Below are 18,982 nucleotides of genomic sequence, written 5' to 3'. Positions count from 1 at the left end.
CTGTTTGCCGACCGCCAGTAAACCCTATACAGAAGAAGAAGACAAAAACTCCCCGAGATTACCCGACACACGCTTCGAACATAGCACTCGTCAGAGGAAACATGGCGGAGGTCAGGAGTTGTTTTGGAAGGAGGGCGCACGGTTTCTTACACAAATTAAATAACTACTGCCTACGTGTCAGCCACAGTAAACACGAGAAAGGTGCCTCACACGGTTCGCCTTTGCCAGCAGGGCTTCTTTGGGGTGATAGTCATAATGGCAGGCCGTATGGAGCCAAAGACGCCGCGCACACAGACCGTGCTCTAGCTTCTCGGGACGGTTACACAAGTGTAAAGCCGGTGCTTGGTGCTATTTGGGAGAACGGAGCGGTTGCAGAAAATTACCATTACTATGTTCCTGAGGAGTTTTCTCTTTATAATAAGAACCAGGTACAAAGAGAAAACAGGAATCTGTCTCGACAGTGGAGACGCGCCGGGTTTTGGAGGACTTCGCCCCGCACTTTCCGCCGACAGCAGAGCCCTTATAGTCAGCATTTGTACTGGCAACACGGGCAGCGGTCATTTATCAGGGCTTACAGCGGTGATGGAGCCAGATCCGAGCCTCTTTACAAAACCAAAACTGGCTACTATGATATCCTTGAAGTGGCACCTTCCGCCACTCGAACCCAGATAAAAACAGCGTACTACAAGCAGTCCTTCACCTACCACCCGGATAGAAACACTGGCAGCGAAGAGGCCACAGTCCGCTTTTCGGAGATCAGCGAGGCCTACACCGTGCTGGGAAACAAGGGGCTCAGGAAGAAATATGACCTGGGACTATTGAGTCTGGCAGACCTCACCGCTACAGTCAGGCCTTCCGTCAAGGACACGAGCGGGAGCGCAGGCAGACGGCAAACCGACAGCCGACGCTCCGTGGTGGACCCAGACGGCCGAGGAGGCATCTTTGATTTCGACCAGTTCTACAAGTCCCACTACAGCGAGCAGCTGCAGAGGCAAAGAGACATCCGAGTCCGCAAAGAGGAGATACTGAAGAAGAAACAGGACACTATAGGCGAGAAGGAAATGGGCAAGATGATGGAGCTGGGAGTTGGTATGCTGCTGGTGGTAGCCATAGGTTTACTAATCAACTTAAAACGGGGATGAATAAATCTGCTGGGAAATGAGGGACACTGTGGTCCCCCTTGAAACTCCTCCACTGATCACACTATTAAACATTTCACCTAATTTTAAGTCGGGTAGTAAATTGTCATGAAAATAAACAACAAGCATCCATTAGTTAAAGCTTTTTTCCCCCCCCCGTTCAAATGTGTTGTTAAAAATAGCTCATTCTGGAGCTTTGATCAGCAAAAAAAGTTATATGTGCAACATGCACATTTGCTGTTTGTGAATACATCATATAGAAGAGGTTAAATATGACAAAATAGAAATCACTTGTGGTCTTGGTTCATCCTGTATTACCTTTTGCACAGCAGCGCTTCGGTGGTTGGTTTACAACCGTTCACTTCAGCTCCTTTGGCTTTAATAAAGTCATTTGTCTGGTAGAAATTATACAAATGTTAATGACAAGCCAAGCTTCAATGGTAATGTGTTACTATTTATGACATATTTATAGTAATATAAGTAAAGGGTGTGGTAATATCTTGAAAGTCCAGCCAAAATGGGAATTAAAGCAACTTTATGGTTAAAATCAGATGGTTATTTTTAAAGAATGTGCCTTTGATTATATTTATTGTGAAATTACTGGGTATATTTTTTCAGATATTTAATGAATAAAAGACTTATGGGCACTGTTTGTGTTGCCTCTTTTTATTTGATTTTGTCAATGCATGTAGTGCTTTTAGTGAGAACAGATTTTAAAACAAAAATAAATATTAAATTACATAAAACAAGCATGTGTATGTCCAAAGATCACACGATTACAATGAATACTGTATATTTAAAATCGACAAAAGTAAACAACACTGTTTTTAAAGTAGAAGCCTTCTTAAAACAACAAATACTTACAGCACATGTAGTGCATTTAGAAATTCACACACATCATCACATTTAAAAGTAAACAAGTCATATCAGTGCATATTAATAATGAACTCAGGTCAAATGAAACCTGCAGTGAATCTACACTCAAACGCAGTTAACATAATGATGTATTTTATAATTAAAAGTGCTTACAATACAAACAACACAAGAATCTGTTAAATAACATCACATAGCTTATTCTCGCAAGTCAGTCTTGCTCACTTGTTACTGTGTTTCTTCAGTCTGTGAAACAGCTCTGTAAACTGTGGAACAATTTCAGAATGTTCCTCTGTAAAATTACGAAGACTGTCTCATCATCTACAATACATAAAACAGACAATCTGGTGGATAAACATGACTGTTCCAACTTTCCTAAGAAGTGATGCTGCCATCCAAGTAAAAATGAGCTCGTCTTGAGCTAATCATACATTTTCTCAGTTTAAACATTTGATGTTTTCTATGCTCTGTGGATAAAATGTGTTTTTCAATGCAAATCACAGCATTTTGTTTTTAATCTACATTAACACGATGTCCCAACTGTGTGTGTATATCTGATCACTAACAATGTCTGGAGACCCGCAGGCAGGTGTGTGTCTTTCTTCAGATAACGGGGTTTAGAGCGTCATAGAGCCGCTGCACCGCCAGTTCCACCATCTCTCTGAGTGAATCGTCCTCTGTGCATTCATCTTCGTAGCACACAGACTGGTGAGGGGATAAGAAGTCAGCGACATACTCAAACACCAAATCAGCAGCTCCCATTAACAGGACAAAAGACCCTCACCCTTGTTTTCAAGCAAATGTGCACCGTCTTCCCGTCCACAGTCACAGAGATGATTTTACCATCGCTGAAGTTCACGCATTCTTCTCCAAACATGTCCCTGAAAACAGACAGCAGACAAATAACATAATTCATTAAGAGCTTAGCAACTATTTATCCGAGGAACTTCATTTCCATAAAAATATTCATGCTACTGCATTATAAAAATGTTTTATGGATTTATTCTGTCACTTACTGCAACATGACTTCTAGCCGAGTATGGAAAACATCCATGTCCATAGTGCTGCTCTGGGTCTCCATCACTGCTCATAAGGCAGAAAGCAGATCACTGGCATTAACCAGATAGCACCCGCCTCAAACTTACAGCAGCAACTAAACACACGTGTACACCACGTGCTTAATGGCGCTTTGTTAACTGTGTTTAAAAGATGGATGTAACATCGAGTTCTGAAATGTGAAACCAATGCAGTACTTCTAATGGCCCTTAGGGGGCGACTCCTCTTACAGCAAAAAATGTCAGTTTTTATGTTATAATTTCCCTGCTTTTCATTTGATTTATGACTTTAGTAAAAACATTCTTCAATTAAAGACTAAGACTATATATCTTTTAAATATTTTTTTTAAATTATGGTCACATGTAACATAATATATATGACAAAGTATAGTATGCTTAATTATTTGCAGTATCTTATCTGATTTATTATGAGAATGTAATGCCTGATCATTTGCACCCAAAACATCAAAAATGGGGGCAAAAGGGAGGAGATCGCGTTTAATCGATTATAACACGAGGTCCGAAATATAAGTGCTGACATGAGTAGTGTCCACAGAAACCTCTGAATCTCAGCTAAAAGCTCATGTAAACCATGTCTGCAAACAACAAACAAAGCAAAGACACCAGACAGTTAAAAGAGCAGTTACGTCACCATGAATCTGTGGACAGGTAATATCCATATCTTGATTTAGGATTTTCTGGACTTAAATGGGAACCAAAGCATATTTTCAAAGGTGTTATATGCTATAAAACAGCGGTCTCCAACCTTTTTTGCGCCACGGACCGGTTTATGCCCGACAATATTTTCATGGACCGGCCTTTAAGGTGTCGCGGATAAATACAACAAAATAAAACTAGTACCGGTACCGAAAAAAAGAAAATTTATTCATAACACACGTGAAGAGACCCAGGAAAACCGAGTAAACAATAAAAACGATAACAAAATAACGCTGAAAACCGATAAAAACCCTGAAAACTATACATTTCACACCTGAACCTCAACTCTCGCGGCCCGGTACCAAACGACTCACGGACCGGTACCGGTCTGAGGCCCGGGGGTTGGGGACCGCTGCTATAAAATACTTTTAAAAATTAGGTGAGGGAAATAAAAAATCAAATTTTCTATGTTTGAGTCACAGTAACTTCTGCAGTAATATTTACAGCTCTGATGACATCTCACCAGTGTTAGCTTTATTTTGACACCAAGACTGTTTACACAGAGTTTGTAATTGCAGAGAAATACATTTATTTTGGTCATTTCATTTTCGAGCAGGAAGGTCACCCTTCTTGTTATACCCTTTAGATGAATACAGAGTTTTTTAATTAAATACATATTCTTTAAATAATGTTCCCTTTTATAAAAAGTAGGATGATTAAAAAAAACTAAACATTTATTATAGCTCTGTCACGTAGAAAAAAAACCTGTCTTTTTTCTGTGGTCTGTTATATAACATTAGGGGTATTCGTGGCAATTAACTTTTTAATCGACTAAGCGGGTCAAGTAAGAAACACTTAAATATTAAGTTAAATTTGAAAACTGTTTAAAAAAAATATATCCCCATTCCACATTTCAAAATGTCATGTGACAATCTGATTGGCTTAGGAGTGATGATGTCACAAGGATCTTTGATCCTTTGAAGTTTTTCCTTAAGTAGGGGTGAGAAACAGCAATTTTTAGTTCATTTGTTTGCAGCCTTCAAACGTTCACTACAGAAAAATTTGGAAACCTCTCAGAGTCATCGGATACAAACGCCAACATGTATCCAAGATTACGGCAACCGAGACAAATAGATTACGCCGCCTCTCCTTCAACGCGTGGCCGGCCAATTTCTCCAAATGGCCTCTTATCCATCCAAAGGGCATTACAGGAGAGTAGGAATGAAAACAACCATCTCCAGAACAAAATTCAACAAATTGAAGAAGAAAAACGTCACCTGGAGAAGAAGTGCTTACAAATGGAAGCACAAAACAAACACCTGGAAGAAACACTACAGCGCCAGCCCGACATCAACATTATTAATGAGGGCTGGGGGATCAAGTTTGCTCAAGCCAGAGAGCAGATTGTATTCCTCATCAAAGAAAACAAGAAAAAGAGCGCTGAAGTTAAAGAAATGTCCGAGCAGCTTCAAGGCAGGAAAGCGACGATTGATAAGATAGAGTGGGATCTCTAATACATGGACCAAAAGAATCACCTGCTCCAAAAAAAGCTTGATGAAGCTGAAGAAAAAAATAAAGAAGTCCTCCAACAGAAGGAACAACAGGACACAAAGCAAAACGACCTGCAGCGCGAACTCCAAGGCATGCAGGAAAAGTACAGAATGGTGAAGGTAAGGTTGGATCAAACACTGGTCCAAAAGAAAGACCTCCTTCAAGAGAAAGAGCAAAAGCAAGAAAGACTGACAGAAGAAAAGTGCATTATCAAGGACTTTGAGAGTAAAAATCAAAAAATGCAAGAATTCTGTAATGAACTGAAGGTCAAAACAAGTGAGCTGGAGGGAGAAAAGGAAACACTGGAAAAACGATGCTCACAGATGCAGAAAAGGATCGATCAAATGGCAAAAAACAACTCAGAGCTCATTAAGGGGATATTGTTGGAATTCAACAACTTGAAGCGGGAAAACACAGAAATGCAGGCCCAAAAGCAAAAATAAGACAGAACGCATGAAAACCTGCAGTGTACGCTCCACGATATCCAGAAAAGAAATGAGCAGCTAGAAGGCCTGCACAAAGAAGATCAACTGAGAAATGCAGACCTGCAGAAGGCAAAGCTGACACAGGAGGCAACATCCAAAGACCTCAAAGAAAAGCTTGAAGAAACACAAGCAACATTAGAACAGGTGGAACAAACATGCAAGAAACTTGAGAGGCAAAACACAGAAACCATCGATGAGTTGAGAACCCTCATCCTGGACAAAAAGGCCCTCGTGGAAAAGTCCATGAAAAAGAAGAAAAAATTCTTCAGCTTTTTCCGGAAGAGGAACTCTGCTGCTTCTTCAACTGATGTAGCCTCGTCTTGCTCCACCTCTGTTCACCCCCCCAACCAGTCCCGGCAGTTGACTGCCCCCTCCTGAGCCTGGTTCTGCCGGAGGTTTCTGCCCGTTTTAAGGCAGTTTTTCCTCCCCACTGTCGCCTAGTGCTTGTTCAGAGGGGATTGTTGGGGTTTTCTCTCCTCTACCTTGTTTCTTTATTTACTTGTTAACTTTTTTGCTCTTACTTCATTTTACCTTGTTTCTTTATTTACTTGCTTGTTTAACTTTTTGTTCAACTTATCTAACAAAATAAACCAGTTGGATTTATCCTTTGAGTATTGTTCATCTAATCTTTACAGAGTTTTTCCAAAACACTTTCAAACATTCAGATCTGTCTTTCATTTTCTTCTTGAAACCTCATGAATGGTGAACTAAAAACTCTGGAACATGGTTTGAAACACTGAAATTGTTTCAGCTGAAACTGGCAAGTCATACGTGCATGTGTGAGAGTCACAGGTTATATGGTGTCACTAGTCCGGTCATCATGTTTAGGCTCATTCACTCCAGAATTATTTAGGCCAAATCTTTAAAACTGTGTCATTGCACACACTTTTCAATCACACAAATGCAGGATTAAAGACAATAATTCCCAAAAAGTGTGCCATGAAGCAACTCCAGGTGTTTCATGGGTATTCGTGATAACAATCCCATATATAAAGTTCTGAGTGAACTGTTAATATAGTGCATGAGTACTTTGTGCACAGAACCCAATCCATTTGTGCAGTTTCTGGATGCTAGACCATAATAGGTGTATTACACATCCAAAGGTCCTGATTATAGCAAGGAGAAAAACAAAGGGGAACTTAATATGTCATAAAAACCAAAAACTAACAAGGAGTGCATGATCATCGACCAAAAGAAATGATTAAAGAAACAATCTAATGGCCAGAATCACCAAGACTATGACTTCTATGACATCAGGTGGATTGGGGATTTCAACAGCCCTTAGCTCAAATGTCACAGCCAAACTGTTTAATTTCAGGCTTCAAAGTGTGTGTGAACAAACCAGTGTGCGATTTCATCTTACCTACATCCATCTTTTATATGGGTCTATATAACCAAGCTGACCTTTTTGAGCCTTTGGGTTGGACTGCACCTCCAGTACCACGGTGGTGACAGCATCAGCATACATGTCATTTAGAGGGTTAGCTATCCACTGAAACAGCAGATAAAGACAAATTAATAAAACACAAGTCCCAAGCTGTCTCTGAGCATCACAACGTACACTCCCTTTAAAAATCTGTGGCTAGGAGCAGAAATAACCAATCATAAAGTTGTCCCTTAGATTTTATATGGCTACAAAGGAGAGTGATCCAGTCAATAGTCTGCACCGAACCAAACCCAGGATTGTAGTTCACTGGACACATGCACGTGGAAAGCAGCAGAAAACATAAATGAGTAGTTGCTATTACGTGGCACACTGGTGCAGTGTTCACCTTCTTACCTTGTTAAAAGGATTATTAGAGTGTTTCAGTGATATCAAACCCTGTGTCTATCCTCTAAAGAAATACATTTAGGACTCCCAGTTTTGCACACTGGTGTGAAAAGCACAGCGCTACGTTGTGGGCTCTCACCTCTAGCAGCACCATGCCGGCCTCTTGGATTAGAGTGATGTTTTTAAAGATCTTCAAAGTGTTCTTCTCAGTTCCGTCCAGCTCTTCAACATCACCTGAGAAAGACGGTCACCACTACGGGGTAAAAATCACTCACACGCTGACAAAACTCAAAAGGTTGCAGTACGTGTCAAACTGCAACAATGTGGGCAGTTGTGTTTTTTTGTTTCTTTTTATGAGTTTGGATGGTCTCAGACAGTCTACTGTCTGCAGAGATGGTCATCGAGATTCCCACAGAAATGGTCACGCAGTCTTACCTGTGAGATTCCTCAGATGGCAGACAAGCAGTGAGTAGGGTCCAGTGAAGGGGATGGCCTGGGTCTGTTTCACTGTACTCATGGCCAGCTCTGTGTACGCTGCAGAACAGACAGATCAGGTCAGTACAGCTCCGAGAGGAGGAATGTTTCATTCATTCATTCATAGTCTACTTTGGTTTAGTTTTGAGGCCAAATACCCCAAAACAATGACAGAGTCATGAAGCATCAACGCTACTAAAATGCCTTGGTGGCCCTGTTCTCCATCTGGGGACAATGAAAGTGAACTTACTGGAAAGGTCAGAGGGATTGAGGATGTGGTAGTTGAAATTCTTCTTCACCAGTATGCCTGATACCCTTTGACCCTGAACACACTTCTTATCAGCCAGTGAGCCCATCACCTGAGAAGAGAAGTGTATCCATTTTCAGTGGATTTGTCATTTTTAACAGTGTCATTAAAAAGCATACGCACAATTCAGCGACTGCTGATCACAAAAAGCGTACTGCACCTTAGCCAGCTTCTCTCCTCTGAAGTTCAGCGTGACAGCCTCAGTGTTGCGAGGGTTGTGGACTTCGATGTGAACCTCGTCGTTATCCTCGTACTCTCTGATCAGCGCGGCTTTCAGGCGCGCCATCTCATTCTGCTCCCCATGTACCAGGATCTGAAATTAAACATGTGCAACATTTTATGCAAAGGACAAAAAAAGACGAGTCAAGAGAACTGTGAATTTCACCACACTGTTTTCTTCTCATACCACATGTGGCGGTTTGAGGGCTCTGATGAACTCGCTGGTCTGCTGGTAATCAGTGTGGGCGGAGAAGGAGATGTAGTCCACCGACATCTTTAGCTGCAGCTTCTGTCCCGACATGGTGGTGATCTCCTCGGGCTCAGACATGATGTGCTGTAGAGTGTGCAAATAACTGAGGACTGATTTTACAATTATCTTCTTGATAAATCATTTAGTCAGTGAAAGGATTTAGAAAATAGTTAAAGAAAATGGCACGTAAATTGCTTTTAGAGCCTTCAGTTTGATTGCTTTGCCAAATTAATGACCTAAAACCTTCACATGTTCGATTCATTTTTATTAGAGAAAATGAACAAAGAACACTGAAAACTTTTTTTCCTTCTTCTTGTGGCAACTTAATTTCTTTTCTTTAAAAAATGAGTAATTCCTGTCTTTTGTCACAGCTTCTGAGTTTTAAATTTGATGGCTTGAAAATTGCTGTAAATAACGGCAATCTGGTGCAATTGAATCAGCATATCGATTATTAGATCACAGCATCTTTTCCCACTTTGCTCAGAAAATTTTTTTTTGCTGTCCTGCTGTGCTCTAACCTTGGCGAGTGTGCCCTCCACGCAGTAACCGGCGATGATAACGCCATTCCTCTTGTCGGTGCACCAGCTCTCAAAGAGCTCCCTGGAGAGCCCGCTCTGCATCATGCCCGGAGACGCCATCACCACGCTGGGGCCAATATCATCAAAGTGATCCATGCTCTGGAAAGAATAGACAGTGCTGCTTTATTTTTGGAGAGAGACAGTCAAGCCTGAGAATATGCACAGGGTTTCTGTGACAGTCTCTACCTTCAGATTGCTGATATGCTTGAAGACAAAAGGGTTGTTGATATTTATGGCCTTGCGGATCTTGTCGTTCATTGCGTTAACATATGTCTGGTACACAGCCATGCACTTCTTGGCCAGGGAAGAAGCATAATAGATGGGGATGTCATGGAGCTCTGGGTGATTCTGCCAGTACTCGTCTGCAAGAGAACATTAAACCCAATCTTACAGACTTCTATGAGTGATAATGGGATAAAGAGAAGACAAATAACCAAAGTCATAACTATCAGAGGAAATCCAGTGCTAAACATAAATTTGAACATTGAGGTTAACAATATTGACACACATTATCACATTTTCAGTATCAGGGAGTCAAACATGACTTCTAACCCAAGATAAGCAGCAGTTCCTGTGCTCGTCCCAAAGCAAACACAGGGATTAAACAGCGACCCTCTCTGTTGACAATGTCATGGACGGTGTTACAGAACCGAGCTTCTCGCTCTTCCCTTTTTTCATGGATGTGAGTGCCGTAGGTGGACTCCTGCAGAAAGACAAATAATAGTTTCTGACTATGTTTCGATCACCTACGGAGCCTTTTAAAAAGGTGTTCAATATGACTTATTATAGTTAAATAATGTCATACTATGATTAAGATGTCAGGTTTGACACTGGGGATCTCAGCTGCCATGAGGTGCCTGTCTTCTTGGCGGGAAAAGTCTCCTGTGTACAGAAGCTTTGGAGGGAAAAGGAGATGGGGAATATACATGTAGGTTAGCTTTTTAAAAAAAATTAAGCGAACAATCCTTTCTTATCATTATCGATTAAACAACAGCAATTTTACTTTGACTCCAGCTATTTCGATCATGAACATAGCAGCTCCCAGCACATGACCAGCGTGGTAGCACCAAAACTTGATCCCAGCCACCTCTTTGACCTCGTGGAAGTTGATTGTCTCTATCTTGTCCATGCTCTCCTCCAGGTCGGTTTCAGTGTAAAGCATGTCATCTGCCGAGATGTTACTGCAATAATAATAAAAATATGACTGTATGCTGCACTGCAATTAAAAGGTAATTGTCTCTAGGCACCTTTGCCCCTACCTGACTTTAACATAGTCTGATAGGAGCCAGCGGTAGATGGCTTTAGTGGCATGAGTCATGAAGGTCCTCCCTTTAAAGCTGGTCTTCTGGAGGAACCAGGGCAGAGCTCCACAGTGATCCAGGTGGAAGCTGAAATGAGAACACATAAAACCAGCAATAATTAGAGATCTAAACTGTCGTTTCTGTGCAGGAAAAATGTGAAAATGTAAAGGAGACAGGGCAGTTGAGCCTCACTGGCTGATCAGCAGCAGGTCTATCTCAGCTGGGTCAATCAAATCTATGTATGGGAGAGCGTCCATCCCCTCCAATCCAGGGTGAATGCCGCAGTCCAGCTGCCACACACAAATACAGCTTTGTTCATTTAAATCCAATCTGCATCAATGCTGCTTTCGGACATGAAATACTACAATGGCAACTATATGTCAAAATATATAAAATAATAAATTTAATTTAATTGTATTGAATGAATGGATCAAAAACAAAAAATTGCACTTTGTACTCCTTCAAACAGGTAACCGTAATATAGTTATTATTGCTATTGATATAAGTGTATAACCAATTATTTGTTATTATTTATTTTACCATAATTTTCCTTCCTTTGAACTCCAGGATAATGCATGACCGCCCAACCTCCTGCCCAGCACCGCTGCAACATGAGCCAAATACGGTATCAGTGCATGTATGTGGTTTTATGGTGGCACAATGAATCAGCCATAAAATATAATATTTATATGTATGTGCATATATCTAAAAAATAGAAATTAACTCACAGTGGACGAATCAGGAGCTGGTCGCTTTCCTCGGCAGGGACAATTATCTCTATTTTGCGTTTTGTGGCCATTCTGTTCTAAAATTTTAGTGTCATTTTTAAAATACAAAAAAATAAAATAAAATAATAATAACAAATCCGATAATACTGCACTCAATGTGTTTTCTGAATGAACTTCCGGGGGCGTGTCCAAAATACGCCCGACTGGAATCAAGTCGTGTGACTGAAGTTCCGAGACTTACGTCGGTTGGCTTTTACCAGCTTTGATCTAACATTTATTAAACAACCCGACGCAAAAAGAGGCACGGAAGTTAAATATATTAGCTCAATTTAGGATTATCTATTTTAAGTTCAGCAATGTATCGACACAATAATCCGTATTATTCGTAGGATTTTTATGTGTTTATTTTTCCTCTGCGTTGCGTCCCCTTTAAGTGGTGTTGGGTGTAGGCTTCAAAGCTCAAAGGGAAGCCGAAGAGTCAAACTGTGGATAAATAGAAAGTGGATTGGAAGAAAAGCAGATAAACGGTACACTGAGAGCACCTCGTTACAACAGGTATGTTTCAAGTCATGTTAGCGTTAGATAATTCACTCTCTTTACAAGCCCCTCCGAGGAAGTCCTCGGCTTGTAACTTTTAAAATGAATGCGACCAAGAGTGAGTAGGATAAGTTTGAGTCACTCAGGTTTTCTTGTAGCTACAGCACTACAAGCACAGAGCAGCTCGTAGTTTGGGTGATAGGCGTCTTAACCTTTGGTGTCTGTAGCCTGGGACTCCGTTAGCTTCATCTGTTTACAGACACGCTGTTCAAGCCGCACCTAAACGAGGCTGTTACAGTTGCAGGTGTAGTTTCCTGTTTAAATGGTGCTCCTGTTTTTAAACTTGGTGGTTGTACGCGTTGTTAAATAGTACTGTAATACTATACTATAATGTTAAAAAGTACAAATAATCTCACAAATTTGTGTTTATAATCGATATTATCAATTTAGGCTCTTGTTTGAGTGTTATATCGTCTGTTATTCTGAGTATTCTGGTCCTGAGTTATTTTCAGACTCAGACGTGATTAAACTCAAGTTGAAAGTGAAATGCGGTTTAGCAGCGGTGGTGACTGAATATACTGTAGCTTTTCTAGCCTTAGTTTAACTTTGCTTTCAGAGTTCCCAGGACAAGTACACCTTCCTACATGAAGAAACTACTCGAACAAATATCTCACCTTTCACTTGTGGATGTTGTTATTTTAATTAGGATGTCTTTTTGTGTGGATGACTCAAGGTTATTATAGTTTAACTAAAACTGGTCTAGAAGACTGAGGGAAAGGATTTTAGTTCGCTAGAATAAAAATAAAGCCCAATTTTTATTTTTTAATTTTTTAAAAAGAAACCAACCGGAAACATGTACTTGCCAAAGTAATACAAATTATATAAATATCCAAGAAATCTCATGAATTTCATGAAAGATATTTAGCAGTTGTTTTAAGCCAGCCCTCATTTCTTAATATTTTACTTTCAATGAAGCCACTAAACACACACCCATGAATCTTTTCTTTCTTTAAATTGCCATTAGTGGTTCAGAATGTCATCAGCATGTATAAAGGAGGAGAGGAGAACGGTCCAATGGTGAATGTGTGCAGCCATCTGTAAAACACACTACTCTCTCATGGTTTGGGCTGCTTTTCAGCCAGTGCTGTTGGGGACCTTTTTAAAATTGATGGAATTATGAACACAGAAAAGTACCATCAGATTTTAATCCACTGGGCAGTGCCATCGGGAAAGGGCCTGATTGGCAACGCCTTTATTTTCCAGAATGACAGTAATCCCAAAAACACTGCCAATGCAGTAAAAGTATACCAGGGTAGAGAAACACACAGTAGAACACTATCAGTCATGGATTGGCCTCCCCAGAGCCCAGATCCCCAGTGTCATTTAAGCAGTGTGGGATCATCTTTATTTTTCTTCTTCTCTTATAAGAAAGAGGAACAAACTAGGTATCAATTATTCAAACCGTATATGCTCCTGTGTCCTGCATTTAATTATTTATGGGCTCCATTAACACCTGAGAAGGCAGCCATGCTGCGCGTTTAACTCTGAGCCCTGTGATGATCCAGGTCAGCGGGTCTGGAGGGCTGGATGCGGTCGTCATGGTGAAGGATGTTCCGGAAAGGCAAAAAGCGCCACAGCAGCAGCAGCTCGCAAAGCAGTGAGATCAGCACAAAGAGCAAGGTGGTTAACAACACAAGCATGCAGACACGTGTGTCTTTGCGTTTCATTAAGGCGGCGCTGTCTAATGTTTCTGTCTCACTGCAGTCTGTGGACTCCAGCTTGGGAGGACTCTCCAGATCGAGTACTGTTGCCAGCCTTGACACGGACTCCACCAAAAGCTCAGGTCAGCTTGACTTCCTGTTAAAATTTTGAAGCAGCCTCGCAGTTTAATTTTCTAACTGGTGTTTTTTTTGTTGTTGTTGTTTTTTGTCTATAGGGAACAACACATCTGAGACATGCGCTGAGTTTCGGGTGAAATATGTGGGTGCTATTGAGAAGTTAAAGTTTGACATGAGCAAGACCCTCCAGGAACCGCTGGACCTCATCAACTACATTGATGCTGCTCAGGTAAGAAGCTGGAGAAAGATCTGGGCACATTTTAACTTTAACCTTTCTCCTTGGAAACATGCTGTAATTATTCTGATATAAAACAGAGAAGGTACTGCAAATTTTGCTTCCTCTTCTCATAGCAAGATGGAAAGCTGCCATTTGTTCCCGGAGATGAGGAGATGGTTCTCGTAGTGTCCAAGTACGGCGTCAAGGTGGCGTCGCTGGACCAGTGTGTGAGTAGTAAAGGAATAGAAAGGTGGTACACAGTCATTTCGAAGAGTATCCCAAGAACGGAGGAACATTTTGGTGTCTAAACTACAACAACTGAGCTCCTCGGTTACCTGAATTTTAAAAAGAAGAGGTGATGCAACAGGGTGGTAAACATGCTCCTGCCCTCAATGCACTGAAAAATGTTGCTGGCATCAAATTCAAAGTGAGCATGAATTCTGTGAATGTGCAGTGAAATTTCACACTTCCAACCTTTGATGTGATTTGATTTAACAGTTTAATTTTAACGTAATTTAACTTAAATTAAACATGGCACACAAATGATTTGCAAATCATTTTTGGAAACGGAGTTAACAAATTGAAAAAGACCCCTACTATGTGTTTTTGTTCTACACTCTCAGAATGTGCTGCATCGCCATCCTCTCTACCTGATCGTGCGTATGCTGTGCTACGATGACGGGCTAGGCGCGGGGAAGAACCTGCTGGCTCTGAAAACCACTGACACAGAGCAAGAAGAGTGCAGCATCTGGGTGTACCAGTGCAGCAGCTCAGTAAGTACGAAATGGAAGGTCTTTTACACGGTCACTGTGCGTTTCCTTTCCCTGATGCGTGACATCTGCTGTCTGTCTGAACAGGAGCAGGCGCAGTCCATCTGCAAAGTGTTGTCGGCCTCCTTCGACTGCGTTCTGACATCAGACAAGTCCAGAGGCTCCGAGTGAGAGTTGGGATGAGAGCGAAACATCTGCAAAACCAGCAACAGTTAGACAACCAGCATTGTTATTGGCAAAAATGTTGCACCTTTGCTTTCTTACCCTTCTGAGAGGTCATCTAAAGGGCAGATCTGATGGTGCGTAATCTTTGTTATTGATGGAAAAGTCTGGCGTGAGCTAGCTGTTGTTCCCCTTCCTGTAATCCATCCAGTTAAAACAGAACTGTGGTGAATTTTTCTGAGTCACTTCCCTGGAATTTGTTGTTTTTTTGCCTTCTCACAATAAATATTAAAAGAAGGTGTAGTAAGGAGGCAAACGGTTGCATTAAATATAGCTTTGGGACACAATGCAGAGCTTTTATAAGTGTAACGTTAAGTGTATTTAATGTACGCAATGGTACTACATAGTGCTAAAACTTTGCTGGCATATGTTAATTCACGGAAGACAATCATCGGATTAACTGCTCGGTACACAGATGTGACAGCTGGCTTCAAGAGGAAATCACTCAAATCCCTCTTCAGGTTTTGAAACCCTGTGAGTGTTTTGTTTTCTAACAGCAGTATTGGTACAATAGTGGTCACTTTTTGACCAGAAGGAATGTTACAAATATCGCCTGACTTTTTGGACACATTGATCTTAATTTGTGGGATTTATTCATTTTTAAAGATTTACTTGAGCTTATTTTAAAATTTTCTTCTTTTTTTTTTTTAAACTCTTGGTACCAAAAGTGTGATTAGCTGGGGAAAAAGTAAATTTTAACAGGCTGGTAGCGACACATGTAAGATTTTGTGGGACTTGTTTACAGTTGTGGTACTAACTTGACTTCACCTTGTGAAATAATACTTTGGTCCAGTTGAAAATGTGTGTGAAGAAGGAAAATAAAGACGTGGATCAGGTACAGCAGAGGAGCGTTTTCCTTTTCTTGAGTGCATTTGCCAGCAGAGGGAGCTCATGAGACATCATTTAACTCTTAGCTTGACAAGATTGTTTTTAAAATGCAGGTCACGAAATATGGTAATGGAAGAAAAAACACTTGCTGCTGGATCACAAACTGAAGAAGAAACACACCGACGCCTTGCACTATTTCAGATTTTATTGTTCCAGTTTGTTTGTTTTTCTCCGATTTACTTGCACAACAGAGTTAGGAGTCAATGCAGTGATTCACAGACTGTTAATGAGAATGATTTGAATAGTGTTTGTGTGTGTGCGTGCACACATTAGTATCTGTATTCATGTTTACAGCACACACACAGGCCCAGCTGAGGTTGTGTGACTGCTCATCACCACAGTGCATTAAAAGACATTTACTGCCCGGGTTAACCTGCTTTTTTTTTTTTTTTTCCCCCCTCCTTTTATTTTCAATATTTTACATTTAAATATCCACAAACAAAACCTGCTCTATTTACACAAACAGATTTAACAATCCAGTGAGTTAATAATCAACACGGTGGAGAGAGTGCGCATCAGCTACCACCCTCTCGCCATTCACAAATCCACGAAAGGCTCCGATTTCAGGTTAAATGCCTAAATATCAACAATATGAACAGAGAGAAAGTTGCTCTGCAACTAAAATGAAGTTAATTACACTATGTTTAATATTTATTTCACAATGCATTAGATAAACTTGTCTTAAAAGTACTATATGAGGCTTAAGCTGCAGGAAGGGTGTTCCCTCTCTATTTAGCTCATCTGTGAAGAAAAAGTCTCGAGGAAGCAACAAAAGTCACAGAGCTTACTCCCGCTTTTCATCTCATTCCCACGCTCTCATTTTTTTTGCTCCCTGTTATTTGAATATGCTTTCGTTTGCAGCTTATTTCCGTACAGACAAAACATGCACTCGCACATACAAGCACACGCTTCTATTCCTCTAATAAGGCAGATGACAGGCAGAGATGGCCTGAGGTGTCAGGACTCAGCATAAAGGTAATTACTGCCTGTTGCAGCTTCAGTCAGCACTGCATCAGGAGGAAGAAGAGGAGGAGGAGGAATAACTGGAGTGTTGCTTTTGAATATGACCCCCTGCCCCGCAGCTTAAATTGGGGCAGACAGTGTGCATGTGTGGGGGAAAGCCTTGCAGAGGATGCATGTTCCTATTACTCTATGCCGGCTCGGGAAAGTGGACTCTCCCAGGTGTGATGGGCTGGAGGCTATTTTAACATGCAGCATCCCCGTTCTCGATTGCCAGTCCGTCACTGAAATTGGGTCAGGGAAAGGCTCCCTTGGGTGCAACTTCCAGCATATTTTAAGGTTAACTTAGCACCATTAGAAAAACCTCCACACGGGAGGGCTACTACATATGTGGAAAGCTGCACCTAAAAGCAGGCATTTCAGAATTGCTCATGCACAGATATGGAATGTAAGCATGGGGACTAAGTTCACATTGACAGCTGTTAGTAAGTTAAAACACAACGCTGTGATCTTCTCAGTGCTGTCGCTTTAAGGACTGTCTGTATAATGGAGAAAATGGATGACAGGAATCCTGTACATACATGTCAACAAGGGAAAAGACAAGAAAAGTGCATTTATTGTGAGAGGACATTCACTACAATCATCTTTGTTTTGTTTTTCTTTTTTAACTGCAAGCATTAAAACCACAGAGTCTGATGAGTCCCCTGTGACACCCAGACTCGCTGGAGCAGCAGTGACGCTTGAACGAGCTCGCTCAAGACGCCAGCGAAGATGGTGATGATGGTGCCGATGACGTCGACTGCAAACACTGGGGCGATGGTGGATGTTTTGTCGGTGATAGTGGGACGTGTGATACTTCCCGAGTCCCGGATTTCAGTCGGCGATGAAGTGCACAAACGTAACGGGGAAGGCGCCTCTTCTCATTGGCTCGCCTTCGATGTGGCCCAGCTGCGAAGAGCAAAGACAGATGAGACGTGAGGTCGGAGGACGATATGAGGCAGCCATGACAAGAAAACAGAGGGGTTTAGTCTGTTTGGGTAGAAATGCTTAAATTATTTGAGTCAACTAAAGTATGCACAGACTTCATCTAAAAGATGGACATAGCCACGGGGAAGTCACCTACTGGCTGACTAAAGTTGTGTAGCCTCAGGCTGAGCGTTTGGACAAACACCTGGATCTGACTGAGCTGTATGCAATAAGACTTGAAGCGTTTACTGAGGTTAGAAATCAAATCAAATGAGCAACAGGGTTTGTTTTTGCACCTGTTTTGGCAATAAGCAGTGCTGCCTCCTGCTGGCCGTTATAAAACAATGCAGCTTTCAGGCACTTCAGCATTGGCTTCACTTTTTTAGAGCAGGAAGCTACGCCCATCTTTAACATACAGTCTACGACAGTACCAAACACCACAGAAAATGACAGAGTAGTTAAAAACAGGTGGGGAAGACTTTTCCAATATTTGTGATTTCAACCCATGTGATTCAGTTTTGAGATTTTAAATCCCAAAACTACTACTTACATACTTCATTGGCTTTTATTGGTGTATATTATAATGCTTGACACAAGTATACTGAGCTAAAAGTGTGAAAATGCACAAATACAGTCCCTCAGTGCTCACAGAGGGGGAAACGAGCATTTGTCATGTGTGCAAGTATCATCAGGATATACAGCAGGCAGCGTTAGAGGCTCTAAAGTGCTTGGATTTAGTTGATATACTTCTATATTTTCTGTGTTTGGCTCAGAATCTAAAAAATACATCTTCAGCTATATGAAAAATGAGCATGTATCCATGTAAATCAATCGGGATTTTGTCAAACAAAACTGAATCAACAGAAACACCATCTAAATCTGCAAAGAGTAATAAAAGGCTACGTCACAACAAACATGAGAGCTTTACATGTAAAAGACTTTCCCCTTTTAAATTACCTTGAGGATAAAGAAGACAGTACCTATTATCTCCATTAAAGACATTTTAAAGGTCGTCTATACCTGAAAGTAAAAAGCTAGGACATGTTTCTGCTCCGATAAAGTTAAATGAAACATGGCAAGTAACAACATCAAATGCTGATCAAAGCTTATCAGAGGAACTACATCAGAGATAAAAGTCACGTTTTAAACACTGTAAAGCATTCTTTCCTCATTATGCCGGTTTTCTAGAATATTTT

The 18,982-nt window shown here is 41.0% G+C and overlaps 4 protein-coding genes across 6 annotated transcripts in view; 2 read left to right on the top strand and 2 right to left on the bottom strand.

Moving 5' to 3' along the window:
- Positions 1-17: 17 nt before the first annotated feature.
- LOC146647005 (uncharacterized) lies at positions 18-1,770 on the top strand. The gene has a single exon (XM_085391909.1). The coding sequence runs from the start codon at positions 102-104 to the stop codon at positions 1,140-1,142; it is 1,041 nt and encodes a 346-aa protein (XP_085248035.1). The 5' UTR covers positions 18-101; the 3' UTR covers positions 1,143-1,770.
- Positions 1,771-1,950: 180 nt separating this feature from the next.
- On the bottom strand, positions 1,951-11,577 carry LOC146647004 (cleavage and polyadenylation specificity factor subunit 3-like). 2 transcript variants are annotated; one of them, XM_085391904.1, is made up of 18 exons: positions 11,389-11,577; positions 11,201-11,264; positions 10,853-10,950; positions 10,619-10,747; positions 10,363-10,540; positions 10,165-10,254; positions 9,912-10,062; positions 9,546-9,721; positions 9,300-9,458; positions 8,719-8,865; positions 8,473-8,625; positions 8,256-8,364; positions 7,967-8,065; positions 7,671-7,765; positions 7,165-7,252; positions 3,029-3,095; positions 2,797-2,893; positions 1,951-2,717 (listed from the first exon to the last, which is right to left on the bottom strand). In XM_085391904.1, exons 1-18 carry the CDS (start codon positions 11,457-11,459, stop codon positions 2,616-2,618), a joined length of 2,073 nt encoding a protein of 690 aa, XP_085248030.1. In that variant the 5' UTR covers positions 11,460-11,577; the 3' UTR covers positions 1,951-2,615. The 2 variants fall into 2 exon arrangements, 1 of the variants encoding a protein (XP_085248030.1); XR_014908844.1 differs by lacking the exon at positions 1,951-2,717 and having other exon boundaries at positions 2,827-2,893; positions 7,124-7,252.
- A 216-nt stretch (positions 11,578-11,793) lies between these two features.
- On the top strand, positions 11,794-16,364 carry itgb1bp1 (integrin beta 1 binding protein 1). Its single transcript, XM_085391910.1, has 7 exons — positions 11,794-11,943; positions 13,491-13,605; positions 13,690-13,768; positions 13,862-13,992; positions 14,115-14,207; positions 14,604-14,753; positions 14,838-16,364. Exons 2-7 carry the CDS (start codon positions 13,534-13,536, stop codon positions 14,919-14,921), a joined length of 609 nt encoding a protein of 202 aa, XP_085248036.1. The 5' UTR covers positions 11,794-11,943; positions 13,491-13,533; the 3' UTR covers positions 14,922-16,364.
- Positions 16,238-18,982, bottom strand: part of asap2a (ArfGAP with SH3 domain, ankyrin repeat and PH domain 2a) — a 57,071-nt gene continuing 54,326 nt past the window's right edge. For both annotated transcript variants that reach the window (XM_085391903.1, XM_085391902.1), the window contains exon 28: positions 16,238-17,768. In XM_085391903.1, the coding sequence (XP_085248029.1) occupies positions 17,694-17,768 (75 nt within the window). In that variant the 3' untranslated portion in view covers positions 16,238-17,693. The remainder of the gene's footprint in view (positions 17,769-18,982) is intronic.

Source organism: Rhamphochromis longiceps, linkage group LG19 (assembly GCF_057381845.1).
Source record: "Rhamphochromis longiceps isolate RC_006_pf linkage group LG19, R_longiceps_female_GT1.1, whole genome shotgun sequence".
In the NCBI taxonomy this organism is placed as follows: domain Eukaryota; kingdom Metazoa; phylum Chordata; class Actinopteri; order Cichliformes; family Cichlidae; genus Rhamphochromis; species Rhamphochromis longiceps.
This window is presented reverse-complemented; position numbering and strand designations above follow the sequence as displayed.

Excerpts from the sequence above, each read along its gene's own strand:
- LOC146647005 (XM_085391909.1), top strand. The coding sequence starts at position 102 with ATGGCGGAGGTCAGGAGTTGTTTTGGAAGGAGGGCGCACGGTTTCTTA.
- LOC146647004 (XM_085391904.1), bottom strand. The coding sequence starts at position 11,459 with ATGGCCACAAAACGCAAAATAGAGATAATTGTCCCTGCCGAGGAAAGC. Across the intron at positions 10,541-10,618 it reads TCAGACTATGTTAAAGTCAG|TAACATCTCGGCAGATGACA; the intron begins GTAGGGGCAAAG and ends TTATTATTGCAG. Across the intron at positions 7,253-7,670 it reads CCGGCATGGTGCTGCTAGAG|TGGATAGCTAACCCTCTAAA; the intron begins GTGAGAGCCCAC and ends CTGCTGTTTCAG.
- itgb1bp1 (XM_085391910.1), top strand. The coding sequence starts at position 13,534 with ATGTTCCGGAAAGGCAAAAAGCGCCACAGCAGCAGCAGCTCGCAAAGC. Across the intron at positions 13,769-13,861 it reads GGACTCCACCAAAAGCTCAG|GGAACAACACATCTGAGACA; the intron begins GTCAGCTTGACT and ends TTTTGTCTATAG. Across the intron at positions 14,208-14,603 it reads TGGCGTCGCTGGACCAGTGT|AATGTGCTGCATCGCCATCC; the intron begins GTGAGTAGTAAA and ends CTACACTCTCAG.